The 17,265-nt window shown below is 26.9% G+C and overlaps 2 protein-coding genes across 4 annotated transcripts; one reads left to right on the forward strand and one right to left on the reverse strand.

Moving 5' to 3' along the window:
• Window positions 1–294: 294 nt before the first annotated feature.
• LOC106791475 (putative neutral sphingomyelinase) lies at window positions 295–4,469 on the forward strand. 2 transcript variants are annotated; one of them, XM_014757120.1, is made up of 6 exons: window positions 295–1,056; window positions 1,154–1,327; window positions 2,623–2,740; window positions 2,815–3,141; window positions 3,224–3,329; window positions 3,564–4,469. In XM_014757120.1, the coding sequence occupies exons 1-6, from the start codon at window positions 1,010–1,012 to the stop codon at window positions 3,905–3,907; spliced, it is 1,116 nt and encodes a 371-aa protein (XP_014612606.1). In that variant the 5' UTR covers window positions 295–1,009; the 3' UTR covers window positions 3,908–4,469. The 2 variants fall into 2 exon arrangements, with proteins under 2 accessions (XP_014612606.1, XP_014612605.1); XM_014757119.1 differs by having other exon boundaries at window positions 297–1,056; window positions 2,557–2,740.
• A 1,839-nt stretch (window positions 4,470–6,308) lies between these two features.
• Window positions 6,309–16,830, reverse strand: LOC106791470 (rho GTPase-activating protein 26). Of its 2 annotated transcripts, XM_014757110.1 has the most exons (20): window positions 16,419–16,830; window positions 14,864–15,021; window positions 13,509–13,580; window positions 13,268–13,369; window positions 13,067–13,177; window positions 12,849–12,953; window positions 11,412–11,483; window positions 11,145–11,211; window positions 10,952–11,049; window positions 10,778–10,872; window positions 10,626–10,707; window positions 10,442–10,544; window positions 10,125–10,346; window positions 9,845–9,950; window positions 9,429–9,756; window positions 9,151–9,340; window positions 8,905–9,058; window positions 8,753–8,809; window positions 7,206–7,285; window positions 6,309–7,121 (listed from the first exon to the last, which is right to left on the reverse strand). In XM_014757110.1, exons 1-20 carry the CDS (start codon window positions 16,576–16,578, stop codon window positions 7,030–7,032), a joined length of 2,454 nt encoding a protein of 817 aa, XP_014612596.1. In that variant the 5' UTR covers window positions 16,579–16,830; the 3' UTR covers window positions 6,309–7,029. The 2 variants fall into 2 exon arrangements, with proteins under 2 accessions (XP_014612596.1, XP_014612597.1); XM_014757111.1 differs by lacking the exon at window positions 11,412–11,483.
• Between the last annotated feature and the right edge of the window lie 435 nt (window positions 16,831–17,265).

Genomic DNA, 17,265 nt, shown 5'->3' on the forward strand with positions numbered 1-17,265 from the left:
GTTATAATAGGCATTAGGGATATCACATTACAACAGCAAGTTCTCAGGTATTTACTAGCTTTCTTGATCTTTTCCAACTAGCGAGCATAATCCGCACTTATTGGTCTTTGCTCACTAGATATATATATATTTGCATATATGTTTCTATATCGTGCACGTTGTATTGCGCGCTCGTGAAATATTTTTTTTAATAATTAACATGTACTAGTTCTTTTTTTATTTGTTTATTGTAAGTAAAAAAAAAAAAAAAGAAATACAGCTAAAATTATTTCATGAAAATATCCTTATTTATTACTCGGGAATATGATTGGTTCTTATTTGTTATGTTCTTTATAACATCACGCGTATGTTTGGAAGATAAAATATTACTATATTCGTTACTTTCTTTTACTAGTAAAAAAATTTCGAAAATTTTTAACACGTTGAGCGCCGAACTGATTTTGTTCTACTTTTCGTTTAGGTAGTGAAGAACGATCATTCGGCGGGATAATTCGGTTATATATAATATTAACGAAACAAATTATACACGCACATATATCGCAGTAACAAATGTACAACTGCTGTTGTTTGAGCTAAATAATGGCGTAGTTGATGCAGTAGAATTTGTATATCCGGCATAAATAAAAGAAAATCAAAAAGTTTCCGGTAAAAAGGCGCACAAAGAAAAGTCGCGATTGTCAAAACGAAAAGTTGACAGTCGGCGGGTGTCTTACGGATTGACACATAGTGCTTAATGTGTTTTTAATAGTTAAACAATTGAAGTTTAGGGTTTTTGTTTCTTTTCTTTTCTTTCTTCCTTCTTTTTCATTCTTCTTGTTTTTTTTTTTTTTGTAAAACACTAGAAAAATCCGATAATATGGATAAGTGATATACGGTAGATTAGATGATGTGGCATGCCCATATTAAGTGTGTTCGATTGAAAGCTAATTCCAAGGAAATTATTCTCTTCATTTGAAGATTATATATTATAAATTATAATCATTGTTTTATATTTATAACCTGTGTGTCAATGATGTCGCGTGAAATTACAATCAATGTTTTATCATTGAATTGTTGGTAAGCCTATGTTACTATTATATATATGGTATACAAAAATTTACCATTTGCGTTATCTTATTTCATTTGTTTAATTTATTGAATTATTTGTTCTTAGGGGTATTCCATATGTTAGTAAAAATAGAAAAGTTCGTATGGAAGCTATCGCTGATAAACTTTCTTCAGGAGAATATGATATAATATCCTTACAAGAAGTTTGGTCTGTTCGTGATTTTAAAATGATTAGATCTAAAGTAAAAGAACAGCTTCCGTATTCCCATTACTTCCATAGGTATACAACAAATTTATTCTATGTACAATATATAGTATACATATAATAGATATTTGTATAATAACTTGCTTTAATATCTGGACACCATTACTTTTTAAATATGATTGTACTATACGTTTACTTATAGTTGAATTAAAGAATTCATAGGTTTTTTTTTTTACTAATTAGTACAGTTTTGTTAATTATACCAGAAATATAGGTTTTAATTATTTAATTAACATAATTATCTGTGTAGCATATAACGTAAACAAAATAATGCTTAATTTTTTTAATGTCGCAACAGTATTTAAATACACTTTATCTTTCGCAGTTAGTTCGCTTTAAGAAATTAGTTAGATTGCTCAGAAATTTTATCTTCAAACATAATTATATTGAAGCATGCAATACAGGATCATAAATCAGTTTAGATTGAAAGTTTACAGATATTTTATATATTATTAGCAAAAATAGGACAAAAGGCATAAATATTTTGTTTGGTGTATACTAATTTGTTATTTTTCATAAAAAAAAGGAAAAATTATATATACCAGAGAATTAGTAATTTATTAAATATAAGTAAAAGTACAGTAGCATGAACATCATAAAACGATATACTCATGAAGACAGAATAGAATGTATTCTGCAGAAAGGACGTCCAAAATTCCTTACTGTTTGCGATAAATATAAGATTATAAAAAAAATCAAATAAGATCCTGGATTGAGTGTTTTGAAATTAAACTCACTGTTATTTGATAAAACTGGAAAAAAATGCGTATATCGATACAGTTTGTAAAAACGTAAATCTTGGTAAAAGAAGCATGAATTTTTTTTTAACTTAACAATCATATTTAATCTTAAATCGGCACCATGAATCTTTTTTTTTTTTAGTATATGCGATGTTTGAATAATTATTTTTACATTTTAAATTAAAGTTGTAAATAACAAAATAAATTATTGGGTAATATTCTAGAAACCCTAAATAGTACTAGTAAATTTTTTCACATTTTATTAAATAACAGTAACATTGAAAAAGTCCTCTTACAGAGGTGTTAGTAAAATAAATATCATGCCAACGAAGGGTTAAAAATCAATGGTGTCCGAATATTAAAGCGAGTCACTGTATTAATTAATCCTTTATATTTTCAATGTCTAATGCATGCTAAGTATAAACATATTAAAATTAGATAGAAGCAATTGTTTATGCTTATTTTATAATTTCACTGTAAATATGCTTTATTTGTTATTTTTAGCGGTGTTTTAGGATCCGGGATTTGTATCTTCTCTAAATATTGTATTGAAGATGTAATGTTTCATAGGTGGCCATTAAATGGCTATTTTCACAAGATACATCATGGTGATTGGTTTGGTGGTAAGGGTGTTGGCCTTTGTAAGATTAAAGTTGAGGATATGAGCGTTAATGTTTATGCAGCACACGTAAGTCGTTCATTTTTATTTTTGATAATTATGTATATATATATTATATGTATATATATATATATAAATTGCAGTTACACGCTGAATATAATAAAGTTCATGACGAGTATAAATCGCATAGAGTTTTGCAAGCATTCGATACAGCGCAATTTATTAGAATGACAAGCGGTGGTTCAGATGTTGTGATATTAGGTGGTGACCTTAACGCAGAGCCACAAGATTTAGCTTATAGAATTATATGTGGGGTTGCTGGTTTAATGGATGCTTGTTCAAGTAACTTTGGTAATATAGGAACCGATGAATGTGCCAATAATAGTTATACCAGTGCTAGAGTGGCTAGAAAGTGTCCAGAAGGGAAACGCATAGACCATATTTTATACTTTGGCTCATCAAATGTTAAGGTATTGTAATGATTGCATTAACACGTATTCATTTAGTTCTTAATATATCATTTATTTATAAATTATATGTTTATATATTTAGATTAGCGCAATAAATTATCAACAACCTTTACCCAAAAGAGTACCCAATAAAAATTTTAGTTATTCCGATCATGAAGCTATTATGGCAAGTTTGAAATTGACCAATGGTAAGTTACAAACTTTTTAGAGTTCTTTTTTTTGTGTTGTATTAAAGTATAAAGCTCAGCAATGTATTAACAATATATATATTTTAATGATAAAATTTTACAGGGAACTTGGACATCAACTCAATCAAACTAAGTTCTACTTCTTTTCATGTCCAAGTTCCCTGTAAAATTTTATCATTAAAAATTGTAATTTTGGACGAGAGAAATACTAAATATATTTTAATAATCTCTCAGGTATACACGAAAAGAATGATATTGACGTGAGAGAAACATTAAAGGAAGCTATTGGAATATGCGAATCTGCCATAACATCTCTACGTTATCAGTATTTCTGGTATTTGTTAGCTGCCTGCATACTGATTGTGCCAGTAATTTGGTCAATGGGATTAGACTATACTACTACGTCTATAGGTATAAGTATAGCTCTTAATATCGGTCGTTTATTTATGACTGCGCTATTGTGTTATGCTTTATTTATGAGTGTTATATGGAATAACACAGAAAATAAGGCTTTGGAAGCAGGTTGTTTAGCAATGGAAATCCATTTGATGCAGTTAACCAATAAGTTGTCTAATTAAAAGCATTTATATTAATTATCGTTTTTATACAATTATATTTTGATACTTTTACTAATTCAAAGGGCTGTAAAAATAATATTAACCAAAGACATTTAGATTAATATAAAATATAGTCTATTAAAAAATCCGTATCTTTGACAATAAATGAAAGTATGCATAAAATAACTATTGTTTATAAAAATAAACGCGAAAGTATTTTAAAACGATCTATATTAAAACTTTCAAAAAGAATACAAAAATATGCATGTTAGATGTGTAAGTTCTGTAAGTAATATTGCAATTACTATAAGATGCAACTATGGATGCATACAAAATTTGAAGTGAAAATCAGATAGGAAAATATTGGATTTGTAGAAATTATGAAATTTCTTGATATATATATATCTCTTTACAATGAATGTTGTAAATATATATACTGAAACATGAGTCACGAAAGTATTCGAACGATATTAATTATACAAACCTTATTATATCAAGTAAATCAAATATTCTAAAGAAAATAAATAGAAATATAATGAAACATATGATTACAAAAATTTCGTCCGGGGTTCCCGGAAAATATTCAAAACAGAAACATTTCATTCAACTTTTACAACTGTAAATGTTCAGTCATAGTGTTAAGAATTAGCCCTTACTACTAGGAACGCAATGTATAAAGTTTTAATGGATTCTCCCACCCCTTTCAACTGTGTTAAGTTTAAAAAAATATCTGAGCCCTTTTTAGATAAATATAAATATTTAATAAAAAAAGAATATGTTTATTTCCAATAAAATGAAGACCGAAAACAATGAGACAAAATTTGAAATAAATTGGATGAGATATTTGTAGAAGTTATTATTAAACATTCGTTGCAAAAATGTACTGAAACTGGTCACGAATATATTCGAACGGCATTAAATGTACGCACCGATCAAGGTGTTAGTTCCTTGCTATCAACGAAACATAATCACATTTCATATGTGAAATGAAAGCAGTGCAAGTAAAGATTTACTTGATACTAATAACAATAGAAAAATCGCGTATCTTTTGCAATTGTTTAAACAATCTCTCGTCGTCATCAAAGAAGTGAACCTTTTAATTCGTTTAAATGAATTGTAATGTGTTTCCACGTATCTTTACATAAGAAAGTTAAAAGTTTCTTTAATTTGGTAGACGATGAGATTTTGATATTGTTATTTACTGCAAAACAATATTAATTAATAATCAAAATATCACGTAATTACTAATCGGTGCTAATCGATATAGAAGTTTATTCTTTGTGCGACATGCGAATTCTCGTTGACACCATAAAAAAATATACACTTGTTTGCCGTGATTTCTGTTTTGAATATTCTCCGAGAATGACGGACAAAATTTTTGCAATCCCGTCCTAAGTTGTTTCTGTTTATTTATTCTTTTTTTTTTTAGAATACTTGATTTTCTTAATATAAAGTATAATTAATGCTGTTCGAATATTCTTCGGTTTACTATAATACACTTCACTTCTAATTGTGTATATGTTATGATCAATGTATGTAGATATTTGGGGTATTTTATAGGATGCCCAGAGGGTTTTTCAGTCCATTTATTAAATGTGCTTTAACAGAATGTGTTCAGAATACGGGGAAGGTGGCAAACTGATCTCAAGTTATTATTGTAAATGAAACATCGTGGATATTTAAAAATTTATACACAATGTCCCTAAGAAGTTTCAGTCAATCTATAAAATATCCTTCAATGGAATTTGTTTAGAGCATAGAGGAGGTTAAACTGAAGTTATTTTAAGTGAAACAAATTACGGAAATTGAACCCTCTCCTCCCCTGTGCTCTAAATACAGCCAATTGAAGCACATTTCATAGATTGACAGAACCCCCCCCCCCCACTCTGGGCATTCCGTAGACTGACAATGATGTCCATGGTAGTACACATTACCCGTAACATATATTTATATACATTAATCTTTGTAATTGTACATCTTATAATAGTAGTAGTTATAGCATTACTTGAAGAACTTAAATTTAACATGTGCGTACTTCTATTTTTTAAAGTTTTAATATCGATAGTAATTGCAACATTATTTTCAGAAATTTATTCTAATATACATATTTGTATTCTCTAAAATATTAATATCGAACGTTCGAATACTTTTCGTGAGCCATTATATTTGCTAGATTGTATTGCCAGTTTTTTGTATACTCGTATGATGTAAATTGAAGCATCCATATATGTAAAAATGTATTACTATATCAATTATAAATAGCATTTATACGATTTTAATGAAATGTTATAATATGAAAATAATGTTAATAAATATTATAAATAATAATTATTAAGGTAGTAATATATATATATAATATAATATATATATATATATATAAAGACCTGAGTATAAAAAAAATAAACATAGTTTTATATCTTTATTTATGTATATTTTATGTATATCTTGTCTCTTTGACAATCAGTTATAGTAGAGTATAGTATCAATTATCGATATAACATAGTATGATATTTCATTTGATGTGCACAATATTAAATATTATGATTCGTAAAAGCATAATGGGGTAACGGTTATATCTCTTATATTTGTTTACTTCGTATCACAATATGATTATTGCTATATACTATCTTGTATATTATGTATAATACAGCAATTCAAATAATTGTGAGATTAAAAGACTATTGTTTGAATGAATTTCTAAAAATGATGGTATACATATATAAATGGTATATATATATATGTATATCGATGCAATATTTCCAGTAAAAACTTACTTATTATATATTAGATGTGTATGTATATATATTATTAACTCTATTATAGATTTGCGTATGCATTACATTTTTTTATACGTAATTTTATATACAGCATAATTATATTTAAAAAAAGAAAAAATGTTTCTCTAATAAATAAGTTTACGTTCACATAGAAATGTATAAGTATAATTGACTATGTACGTTGTATCCAAAGAAAGATACAGTTACGATTATGCGTTTCACGTATATGATATCAGTTTGGATGAGAATCTTACCCCGCAATATATAGAAATTTACATGCAGCGGAGTAAAATATTTGGGGAATGTGTGCATATGGAATGTAAATATGATTTAATGCAACACAGGCACTCTTTGGTTACTTCAGCTTCAGGGTAACTGTTCGACATAATTTTTTGGAACTAGTCCAGTTTTCCCATTCAAGGTGCCTTCTAACCATCCGGGCTCTAAAGAAGCCTTAACTGTAATTAACAATGTAATATATAATAGTTTAATTCAATTAATTATAAAAAGGAAAATCAGTTTTATTTAGGAACGAACATTACCATTTGTGATAATTTGATTTGGTTCAAATGATAATTCCCCATCACCTTCGGCCAAACAGGCATATAATGTTCGTACTCTCCTAAAAAGAAGTTAGTATAAATAATTAGAATTAGTTATTATTAGTTAGTAGAAGAATTAGTACAAATTATTTAAATCTATCGCAATGAGTTCATTACGTTGATTATAAAATTTTTTATTTCAATGCGTTGTTCATGATTTGATAAATTTAAATTAATTTAATTTATGTAAAAGAATCAATTAATATCCATAGTTTTACGAATTTATAGATGTAAATGAACAAAGCGCATATATTGTTTATGTTCAGTCAAATGTTACTAATCAATATTTGTTATTCCGAGTTATTATTCGTCAAAGAAATTTTTAATTTGAAAAATCAGATTTTGGTGAAATATGCTTTTTTGTGTTAATACTTTCAAATACTACCAATGATGTTTTTTTTATGGAATAATGGCTAGTAAATTTTTAAGTTATTTTCTTATAAAAAAAAAAAAGTAAAATTTAGTTAGTGATTTTTGGCTGATGATAAAATAAATTGAAAAACGTGTATTTACTTAAATAAATATATAGGATTTTACTATCAATTTACTTTAAGTACTTTAAAAAGTACTTAAAAGTACAAAGTACTTAAATTTTTTATCAGAAAAATGTTCATACAAAAATTAATAAAAAATTATTTGATAGAAATAATATTATGAATTAATTTATACTGTCCAAAAGATTTTTTGTTTTCTATTATTAAACTAATTAAAACCTACATGAGATAATAATCCTACAAACTTATGGAAACATTGATAAAATAATTGTAATTATTATTGCATTATCAGAATAAAAGAACACAAAAATTATTGAATTTTTTTTAACATTCCAACGAATTTAGTTTTCATTGTTTTAAAAGTCTTTCTGAAATCCTTTATCGTTTTGGAATTATTATTATACTAACCTACTATATTTATTGAAAACTACGAATACAATATTAAAAAATACACATTGAATTACAAAAACGCACACAAAAGAATAAATCCTGAATTCAATTTAAATTTTTCTTAAATTTTTTTACAAGGAGAGGCTTTAGTTTCATCGATTTTGATATTATTATTTTTAGAGAATCTAAAACAAATATAAATAAATGTTGCCACAGCTTTTGATCGAATGGGCTTTGTAAGGGATGTTATTTATATTTTAAATTTAAAGCGATTAAGCATTTCAGATATAAGAAGCCATAAAAAAACAGCCGTTATCAAAATTTGTAACTTTTTAAAATCTGTTTTACATCATGTTTACATTGTAACAGAGCTGGTAGGAAACTTTTCTTTGATTGTTTATGACATTTTAAGCTATGTAAGCTACTATATAAGTCATTCAAGATCAAAATTGTAGATATTAACTTTTAGCTGAACATAGGCAATATCTATTATACAAAGTTATTTAGGAGCACTCCAAAATATGTGGCTTGTGGAAGTACCATTAGGCATTCAGAGAGTCATATATACAATTAGTTAAATAATTATATAAAAATAAGACATACCAAATTCCAGGCATTTGACCAGGACTGGAACGACCACTACTTGGCGATGTATTAGCACTGACAAAATTATCATTTTTGTTAATAATTATAATATCATGCTATATTATTAAATCATTTGAACATTATTATTATATTAGATAACTTTTACTTACATAGATATCGTAGGATTACTTCGTGGATAATTAGCAGGATAATGCGTAGACATAATAGTTCCACGTTTTTGTTTAACCGGTATATTAGCTGTAAATGGATGTGGATCCGATGCAATTGATTCGCTCGAGCTACTCGTGTTACCACTAGTAAGCACTAAAATATAATATTGGAAAGGCATAATGCATCAATTCTAATAGAAAATGTAAAATAAAAATAGTTAAATATTCATATAATTTAAATGTAACCTTTATCCGCGGAATGATACATTAGATTTGCGTTAGTTAATTTAACTCGACCACTTCGAGTCTCTAGATATGCAGGAATACGATGACTACTAGGATCAACTTCTTCGTAATCACCATTTTTTCTATCATCCATAGAAGGTGATTTAGTTGTAATCGTTAATGGCCCATCGTAATAAGATCTTGCAACGTGCTACATAAATAATCATAAATAATCAAATATATAAAGTTAATAATCTTACAATTACCTAAAATATGTTAATATATGAAAATGAACTTACGTGCGCGTGCGGTATTGAAACAGAACTATGCACTGGATATCTTAACAAAGAAGTTCCATTTCCAGAAGTAGTGGGACCCTCATCCGTTTCAGCTATTACTTTGGATGTAACCATACTTTGTATCATTTGTGTTGTGCGTAAAATATCTTGCGGAGGCCCGGCGATTATTCTTTCACAGTTTTCAATTAATATTTCTACTACGATATTGTAAAATTTAATATCCATTATAGAGGCCACTGTTTCTTCTTCTGGCCTCAATAATGTCGGGCCAAAGCAAACGGCTAGATTACCAACTGTCATTAAATTTTTATCACTTTTATTTGCTACACTGTAAGAAGAAAAATGATCATTTTATTTAGATTATTATTATATTATAATAAAATTGTAATATAAAGTAACACTTTATTTATGTTTACCTGCGTAAATGAGGTATAAGCAGAGTCAACATATTAAAGTTAGCCTTTGGTAATCGATAAACGAGGCTATGTATTTCATTTATTCGTGTTTCTTTCACTTCGTGTTCTGTTAAAAAGATTAAACAATATATTCTATCTTACTAAGATTATACACGTACATTAAGTGCATTTACGTAAGAGAAGCAGCGTGTTAAATGAATTTATTTGTAACCAAAGAAAACATAGCACTACTAAACTCAAGTGCAAATAAAATAACATAATAAAGAATACCTATACGCACTCGCAGCTGAAATGAAACTGTTATAGTATCGGAAAGTCATCAATGGTTCAAAAAGCGTTCGTAAATATGTTTTTAATGCACTGGTTATAGTTTTACTTTCCCATTCAAAACGATCTTCTAGAGAAAGTTTTTCTAATTTTCTTCTGTCCAGGCCCATAGCTAGAAGTTTGTTTACTTTAGAGGCAACACCCACGACTCGATATAGACCTTGTTCTTCTAGACCTAAAGAAAAAATTGTCTATTACCATTACTTACGCACTTGTTGTTATAATTAATTTCAAATCATCGATCGTTAAGAAATATGAAAATGATTGTACCTCTGTCTTCCAGGACCGTAATACATTTTGATACAAACATGAATCCTGTTTCATCCAAAATATTTTCCTCAGATTTAACTGATGTTCCTACTAAAGGATAACTCTAAAAAGATTGGAAATTAATTATTTCAAATTGATGGTAACACTGAATTATTTATCGGAAAAATATTGAAGTTATCCTTACCGGTTCTTTACCATCCATCGCATCCATCCATAATTTTCTATCTTCTTCGGATAATGCTTGAAACGTGTATGTTACATTAGGCCTAAAAATAAAAATCTTGTGATATACTTTTTTCAATTTGTATTAAATCAAAATAGCATCAAATCACTCACTTATCAATAGATGTAATATCAAAACAAAAGCGTTTTTCAATTGTATCTGACATACGCCTTACGCACGATGCTAACGTCAGAGTTTCTTTACTACTCTGTTCAATGTGATACGATAAAATTCATTAGTTATTATACAGTATAGAAATCTTCATGTTGTTAACATATATTACTTACAAATTTGCCTGTAAGTTGATTGTATGGGATCATTGTAAATTCCTTAGTGTCTTTTTGATATGTACAATATTGTTTAGTCCATGTTGTACCAAAAGCCTCTGTAACAATATTTTACAAAATACATATCATTTGTCATAAACGATAATAATTTTCAATATTTTTATATAAGTAAAGAATAAAAGAAAAAGATTACTTTTTTCCATAAGAAATAAATATCCTTCGCGTGAATGTAGTTTGTTCAATCCTGTTTCCACGGCTGACTGTAAGAAACAAAAATAATATCACAAATAAACATTATCCTAGTTCCATTTGATATATTATTATATTTTTATTTCAATTGATTTTTAGTACATGATTTATCATGCATGTTCCAAAAAATATATAATCCCATATCCACAATAAATTGCTTCCAATAAAAAGCTTGTAATATTGAAAAGTTTTAATAACAGAAAACACATACCTTTTTCATATCCTTCATTTTATTCATAAGTGATTCAGTTTTATCCCGGGTTGCAAGAAAATTCTCTCTAGTCTTGTAAAAAATACGCACACATAAAGTGAAAATTAGTGGGCAATTCTTCATGCTTGTTATCCTAATTATATTTTGAACATGTAATCTCTCAAATGAACAATAGATAAAAATTAATGATATGTAACCAACATTAGTACATCTAATTAATTTGCTTCGCGTTATACATTTATATATACATATATATATATATATATATATATATATATATATATATATATAAATATATATTATTGATAAATGTTGATTTAAAATGACATATTTAAATAGCGATGACATGCTGTTTTACGAAAAGAAATACATATTTGTAAAATTTGCATATACCACACCAAAAACTAATAAATGTTAAATATTATGTTAGTGCTTTTAAAGCACATTTCTTTGCTTTCAACAGTTATTTTTTTTACATAGTAATATTATAATACATACAATAAAATCACTTTTATTAAAATGCATAAGATTAATCAATTTGCAAGTATTTAAAACAAAAAATGCGACAATAATATACTATACTATTATATAAATAATATTTTCGCATATATACAGAATAGTCAAAAAAAAAGAGTCTAATATTTTAACACATTGAACGTCAGCACTTATATTACTTGTTTTATAATAAAACAGATGTCTTTTTTAATTTAAAATTAATTTTTACAAAGTGACTGTTGATCTGATTATCCACAGAATATTATTTATGTTTTGTTAGAAATTAGACAAATGCAGAAAGAAATAAACGATAACAAGTAGAACGTATCAATGTGTTAATGGCTCATAGTACTTATCAATGAGAGTCAAAAATTTTTAATTAACGTGGATCCTAAAATCCAATTCTTTTCATGTAAATTAACTTTCATTATTTATATTGTAAGCACAAGTTTTTTTTTTGACAATGTATTGAATGTACATAGAGAGGAATTTGCTTAAAAACACATTAATTCAAGGTTCTAAAGGTAAATTTATTATGAAAATAAGCAAAAATTATTATTAATGTCAACAAAGATTACTTCCTAGCACAAACAATATATACAAATCATAAATATTCAATATGTCTTCTTTCCATTCAAATGCAATTGCAGAAGTGCAAATTAACACGTTAAATATCTACAGATCATGAATTGATGTATATTTTTAAATATTCCTTGAATTAGTGTATTTCTAAGTAAATTTTTCTATATACGTTCAATATATTGCCAAGAGACTCGCTTACGACATCGAACGCTCAAAAATAATAAAATTTAATTTACATAGAAAAGGTTCATTTTATGATCTATCTTAGTTAAACATTTTTTTTTAGTACTATAAACCCTTTAAATATCGGACCTTTTTTTTTACCATTCTGTATATATAATTATGACGAAGATAACAAACCTTTTGTATTTTTAACTGCAATTCAGTCATATATGGTTTAAAATCCTTTGCTACTTCGTGACCTTGATGGTAGAACGTTAACCAACCGAACATAAAACTTAGTAACTGAAAAGTATTTTCAAGTATATACTAAATGATAAAAATGTACGAGGATAAAACTTTTATAATAATAATAATAATAATTATAATAATAATAATAATGTTATTATTATACCCACTGTTTCAACAAATTCAAATTTCTTTCGTTCTTGTACCTCTTGCAACAAGAACACATATTCTAAACTAGCTTGACAAAAATGTCTTTTGGCCATTTCCAATGTTGCATCCGCCTAAAATGAATATTATAATAATATATTAATGCATTTGAAAAAAAGATTTTTATATGTATATAAAAAATAAACTATGGTATAATAATATACCTCTTGAAGAACATTGTCCTGTTTTTTTGTAGATAAATTTAGGTAACGTTCTTGACTTTGACAAAACTTAATAGTCTGTTTTTCAAACTTTTTCTTCCCGTCCTATAAAGCGAAGAAAATATATAGTATTCAAAATAATCTATATGCGTATTAGTATATTAATTTATAATGTCAGAAAGGAAAATAGTGAAAAAAATTATGAAAGTATATTTTAAAGAATAAAAAAAAAGTATATATCTACCTTAACACCACCAATATGTTCCTTTCTGAAGTTTTCCAAAGGAAGTATAATTTGATCATAAGCGCGTTCAAGCTGAAAAAATAATATTGCCAAAAAGAAATAATAAATATCGAAAGCAACATAAATGAAGATAAATAATAAATGTAAGAAAAATGTAATGAATATAATCGTGCTTTTGAAGATTATTTATCGTTATACTTGTCCTTGAAATATTTCTAAAATAAAGTTAACAAATTGATAAACATCATATGTGAATAGAAATGTTATGCCTGTTTAAAAAATATAAATTAGTAACATATAATAAATTTTATAAAAAATGTTTTTCTCCTGTTAAAGATAATATGCCACTACTTCTAGTAACTATAGAACAATTTTTATTTGTATGAATTTTTTAAGAAAAAGTAAAAAGACAGTTTACATAATATTCTACAGCTATGTGGGGCTAATCTCCAACTATCTCAATTTCGAATTATAAAGAAAATAGAGAGTTCAATGATAGTAAACTAATCGATATTAAAAAATATCAAATGTGATTCTGCTAGAGGTTTTATACAATTATTTATATTTTGAGTTGATTTATGTTATAAGTATAATCAAAAATTAGATCCTTGAGAAAGAAGTCTCTAGCATATATCACAATAATTTGTGCTGCTTTTCGTATGTGCTTTATATGTGACACTCGACATGCAAAAAACAAATCATGTGTACAATATTACAAGTCCTAATCTATACGTATATATTTCACAATATATTCGAATAAAAAAAAGTAAACTTGATAAAATTTCTCCAAGAATGTATCGAATAAGTCTTACGTCATATAATTTGACCGAATGAATTAATTTATATATGCTGCGACGGGGTCCCACAGTTGATTTTCACTCTAGAGTGTATGCAAGCAAAGAATAAACAAAGTGCAATTAGAAAGAACAAATGGAATAAAACAGAGAGCAATAGAAACATAACATATCACAAATTTGTAGCTATATATAATATGTCATTTTTTTTATAAATTTTTAATTAGAACAAAATAATAAAAAACTTTTTTAATAATATAAGAAATAATATCAATATATATATATAATAAATCAGTTTACGTATAGATTGAAACGTTATAAATGGTTTTATATAACTATACGTATCATTTTATAAAATCAATTAGAAAGATTTTCAATGATGCACTCTTCGTGTAAAATGTATTCCTTAATAATACATATTTACTAAATAATCGTATGCTGCCTGTTCTTTGATATATTTGAGTAAAGTTACAAATTATTAGTAGATATCACATTGATTATATATCTATTTTATTATATTTACTTTGTATATATTATATACTGAATATATATTGTGCATACCATGCGGTCCCTTTCATCCTCTATTGATGCTATCAGTTTACCAAATTCCTTTAAACTTTGCGATATGTGAGTTTCATCTTCGGTTTGTGTTTCTCCGATACATTCGAAACTAAAATTTTGCAGTGTTTTAGAAAATGCTCGCTGGGCTCGGGATAAATCTACAAAACCATCACAATCTTATGTCAAATTGTATTCCATGCGTATTAGAGATAGAAAATGTACAAAGAGATAAATTTAATGAAAGAATTATAGAAAAATGTGTGTGTTTTCAAGCGCTACAAAGCACATTAAAAATTAATATCATTTGATCTATAATTAAATGGTTAATAAACAATAGGAATTACAAGAAAAATCAATTTTATTAACAGAAATATAAGAAAGACTTTTTTACAAATTGCTTGATATTATCTATGCGTGCTAAGAGATAATAAATATTTTATAGAGGGTGATAACAACAAAAAAATAGTCTAATATTTTATAAAAGCTTATAGTACTTATTAAGAAAAATAAAAAATATTTAATTAAGACTTTAATATATTTACACATATGATTAATATTCTTCTGCCTGACACAGGCATTTGTTTGATAGTTTTGAATGTGACACAAACAAAGCATCATCTGTATTTGTTTAATAGTTTTAAACACAATACCAATAAAGGTGTCACTGGCATTTATCCAATAATTTTCATACAATGTTAATGTAGTATCATCGGATAGTATGGTGTTAATAAAGGTTATAAAATCAACCCTTCTGATGTAAATAAACTTTTTTTATATATGAGCATTTAATATTGTAAGCAAGTCTCTAAGCAACACATTGAATGTACACAGAGGAATTGGCTTAGAAATACACTAGTTCAAAAAATATTTGAAAGTATACGTTAAAATTCTATTCAAATGGAAATAAGACATACCAAATATCTATAATTCACGTATATTCTATTTACATTTATGAAGTAATCTTTATTGACATTAATAATAATTTTTGCTTATTTTCATAATAAATTTATCTTTACAACCTTGAATTAATATGTTTTTAAGCAAATTCCTCTCTATGTACATTCAATACATTGTCAAAAAACTTGTGTGCTTATAATATAAATAATAAAAAGTTAATTTACATGAAAAGGATTGGATTTTAGGATCAACGTTAATTAAACATTTTTTTTATTTTTATTGATAAGTATTATATAAGCCATTAAAATATTGAACTCGTTTTTATTTGCCACATTGTATGCAGTGTTTTTCTATGAAATGAAAGAAAAATTAAAAGTGAACAACAGAGAGGGAGAGAGAGAGAGAGAGTGAGAGTGAGAAAGACAGAGAGAGAAATAGAGATATAGAGAGATATAGAGAGATAATAAATATTAACGTGATTGGTAGAAAAAAAAAAAAAAAAGAAGAAGTAAAATAAAAGATAATACTAATTATTAAATAATTAGGAATGATAGATTGTCAGCTCATAATTGTATTTTACAAAGAAACGTAAAAGTAGCAGCTGTTGCATACGTGCAGTAACAATATGCGCGATCATATCCTATGGAACGCAACTTACTCTTAGCGGCTAACAGTAGATCTTTGACCTCCTTGATGAGACGTTTAATCTGCTGACTGGTTTTTTCCAATTCACGTTCATGATAATGTAGATTTTCTCGAAAATACGGACTATCGGTTAAGCAATCAGTAAACTCTAATGGTTTAAGGCCAACACCCATTATTCTTAATTATATATTACACTTGAAACGTCATTAATAAAAACAGTATGCCAACACGGACAATTCAGCTTGCAATGAAAATCAGTACACGAACACGATTTACTTTAGCAAACTCACATTATTGTTCATACATACACATACAATAAACACATGCAAACGACCCGCGCACACGCGCAAACACATATATACGTATAGTACGCGCGAGCACTAGAGTTATATATGTGTATGTGTACTTTGTATGTGTACGCAACCTATATATCTATCTATATATATATATATACATATATATTTATATGATATGTATAAACGTATATAAATTAATGTTAATTATTGCAAAAGTATCTAAATGTTAATCATATGTAAAAAGATATGTTTGCAGGAATTACTATCAAACGACAGTCCGCGTATTAACCTTATGTCACTTAACACTGTTTACAGCGCCTCTGGTATTCTAACGTGTTAACTAAATTATTGTAATCGTAAAAACATATTATGGCGCCCTTGTTGTAGCGGCAGGAATCAGGAACTAGAATACTATTGGTTTGAACTCTGATCACCACTACTATTTTTATGTAACATTTATTTATTTATAAACTATTACAGAACAAAACGAAAACAAGAACAAAAACGGATAACAAAAATGCGTTGAGGATTAATACGTTGTGGAGCGAGTAAGTGCAACTTCTT

This window comes from Polistes canadensis, unplaced genomic scaffold, assembly GCF_001313835.1.
Source record: "Polistes canadensis isolate GaletaPanama2010 unplaced genomic scaffold, ASM131383v1 scaffold_310, whole genome shotgun sequence".
In the NCBI taxonomy this organism is placed as follows: Eukaryota; Metazoa; Arthropoda; class Insecta; order Hymenoptera; family Vespidae; genus Polistes; species Polistes canadensis.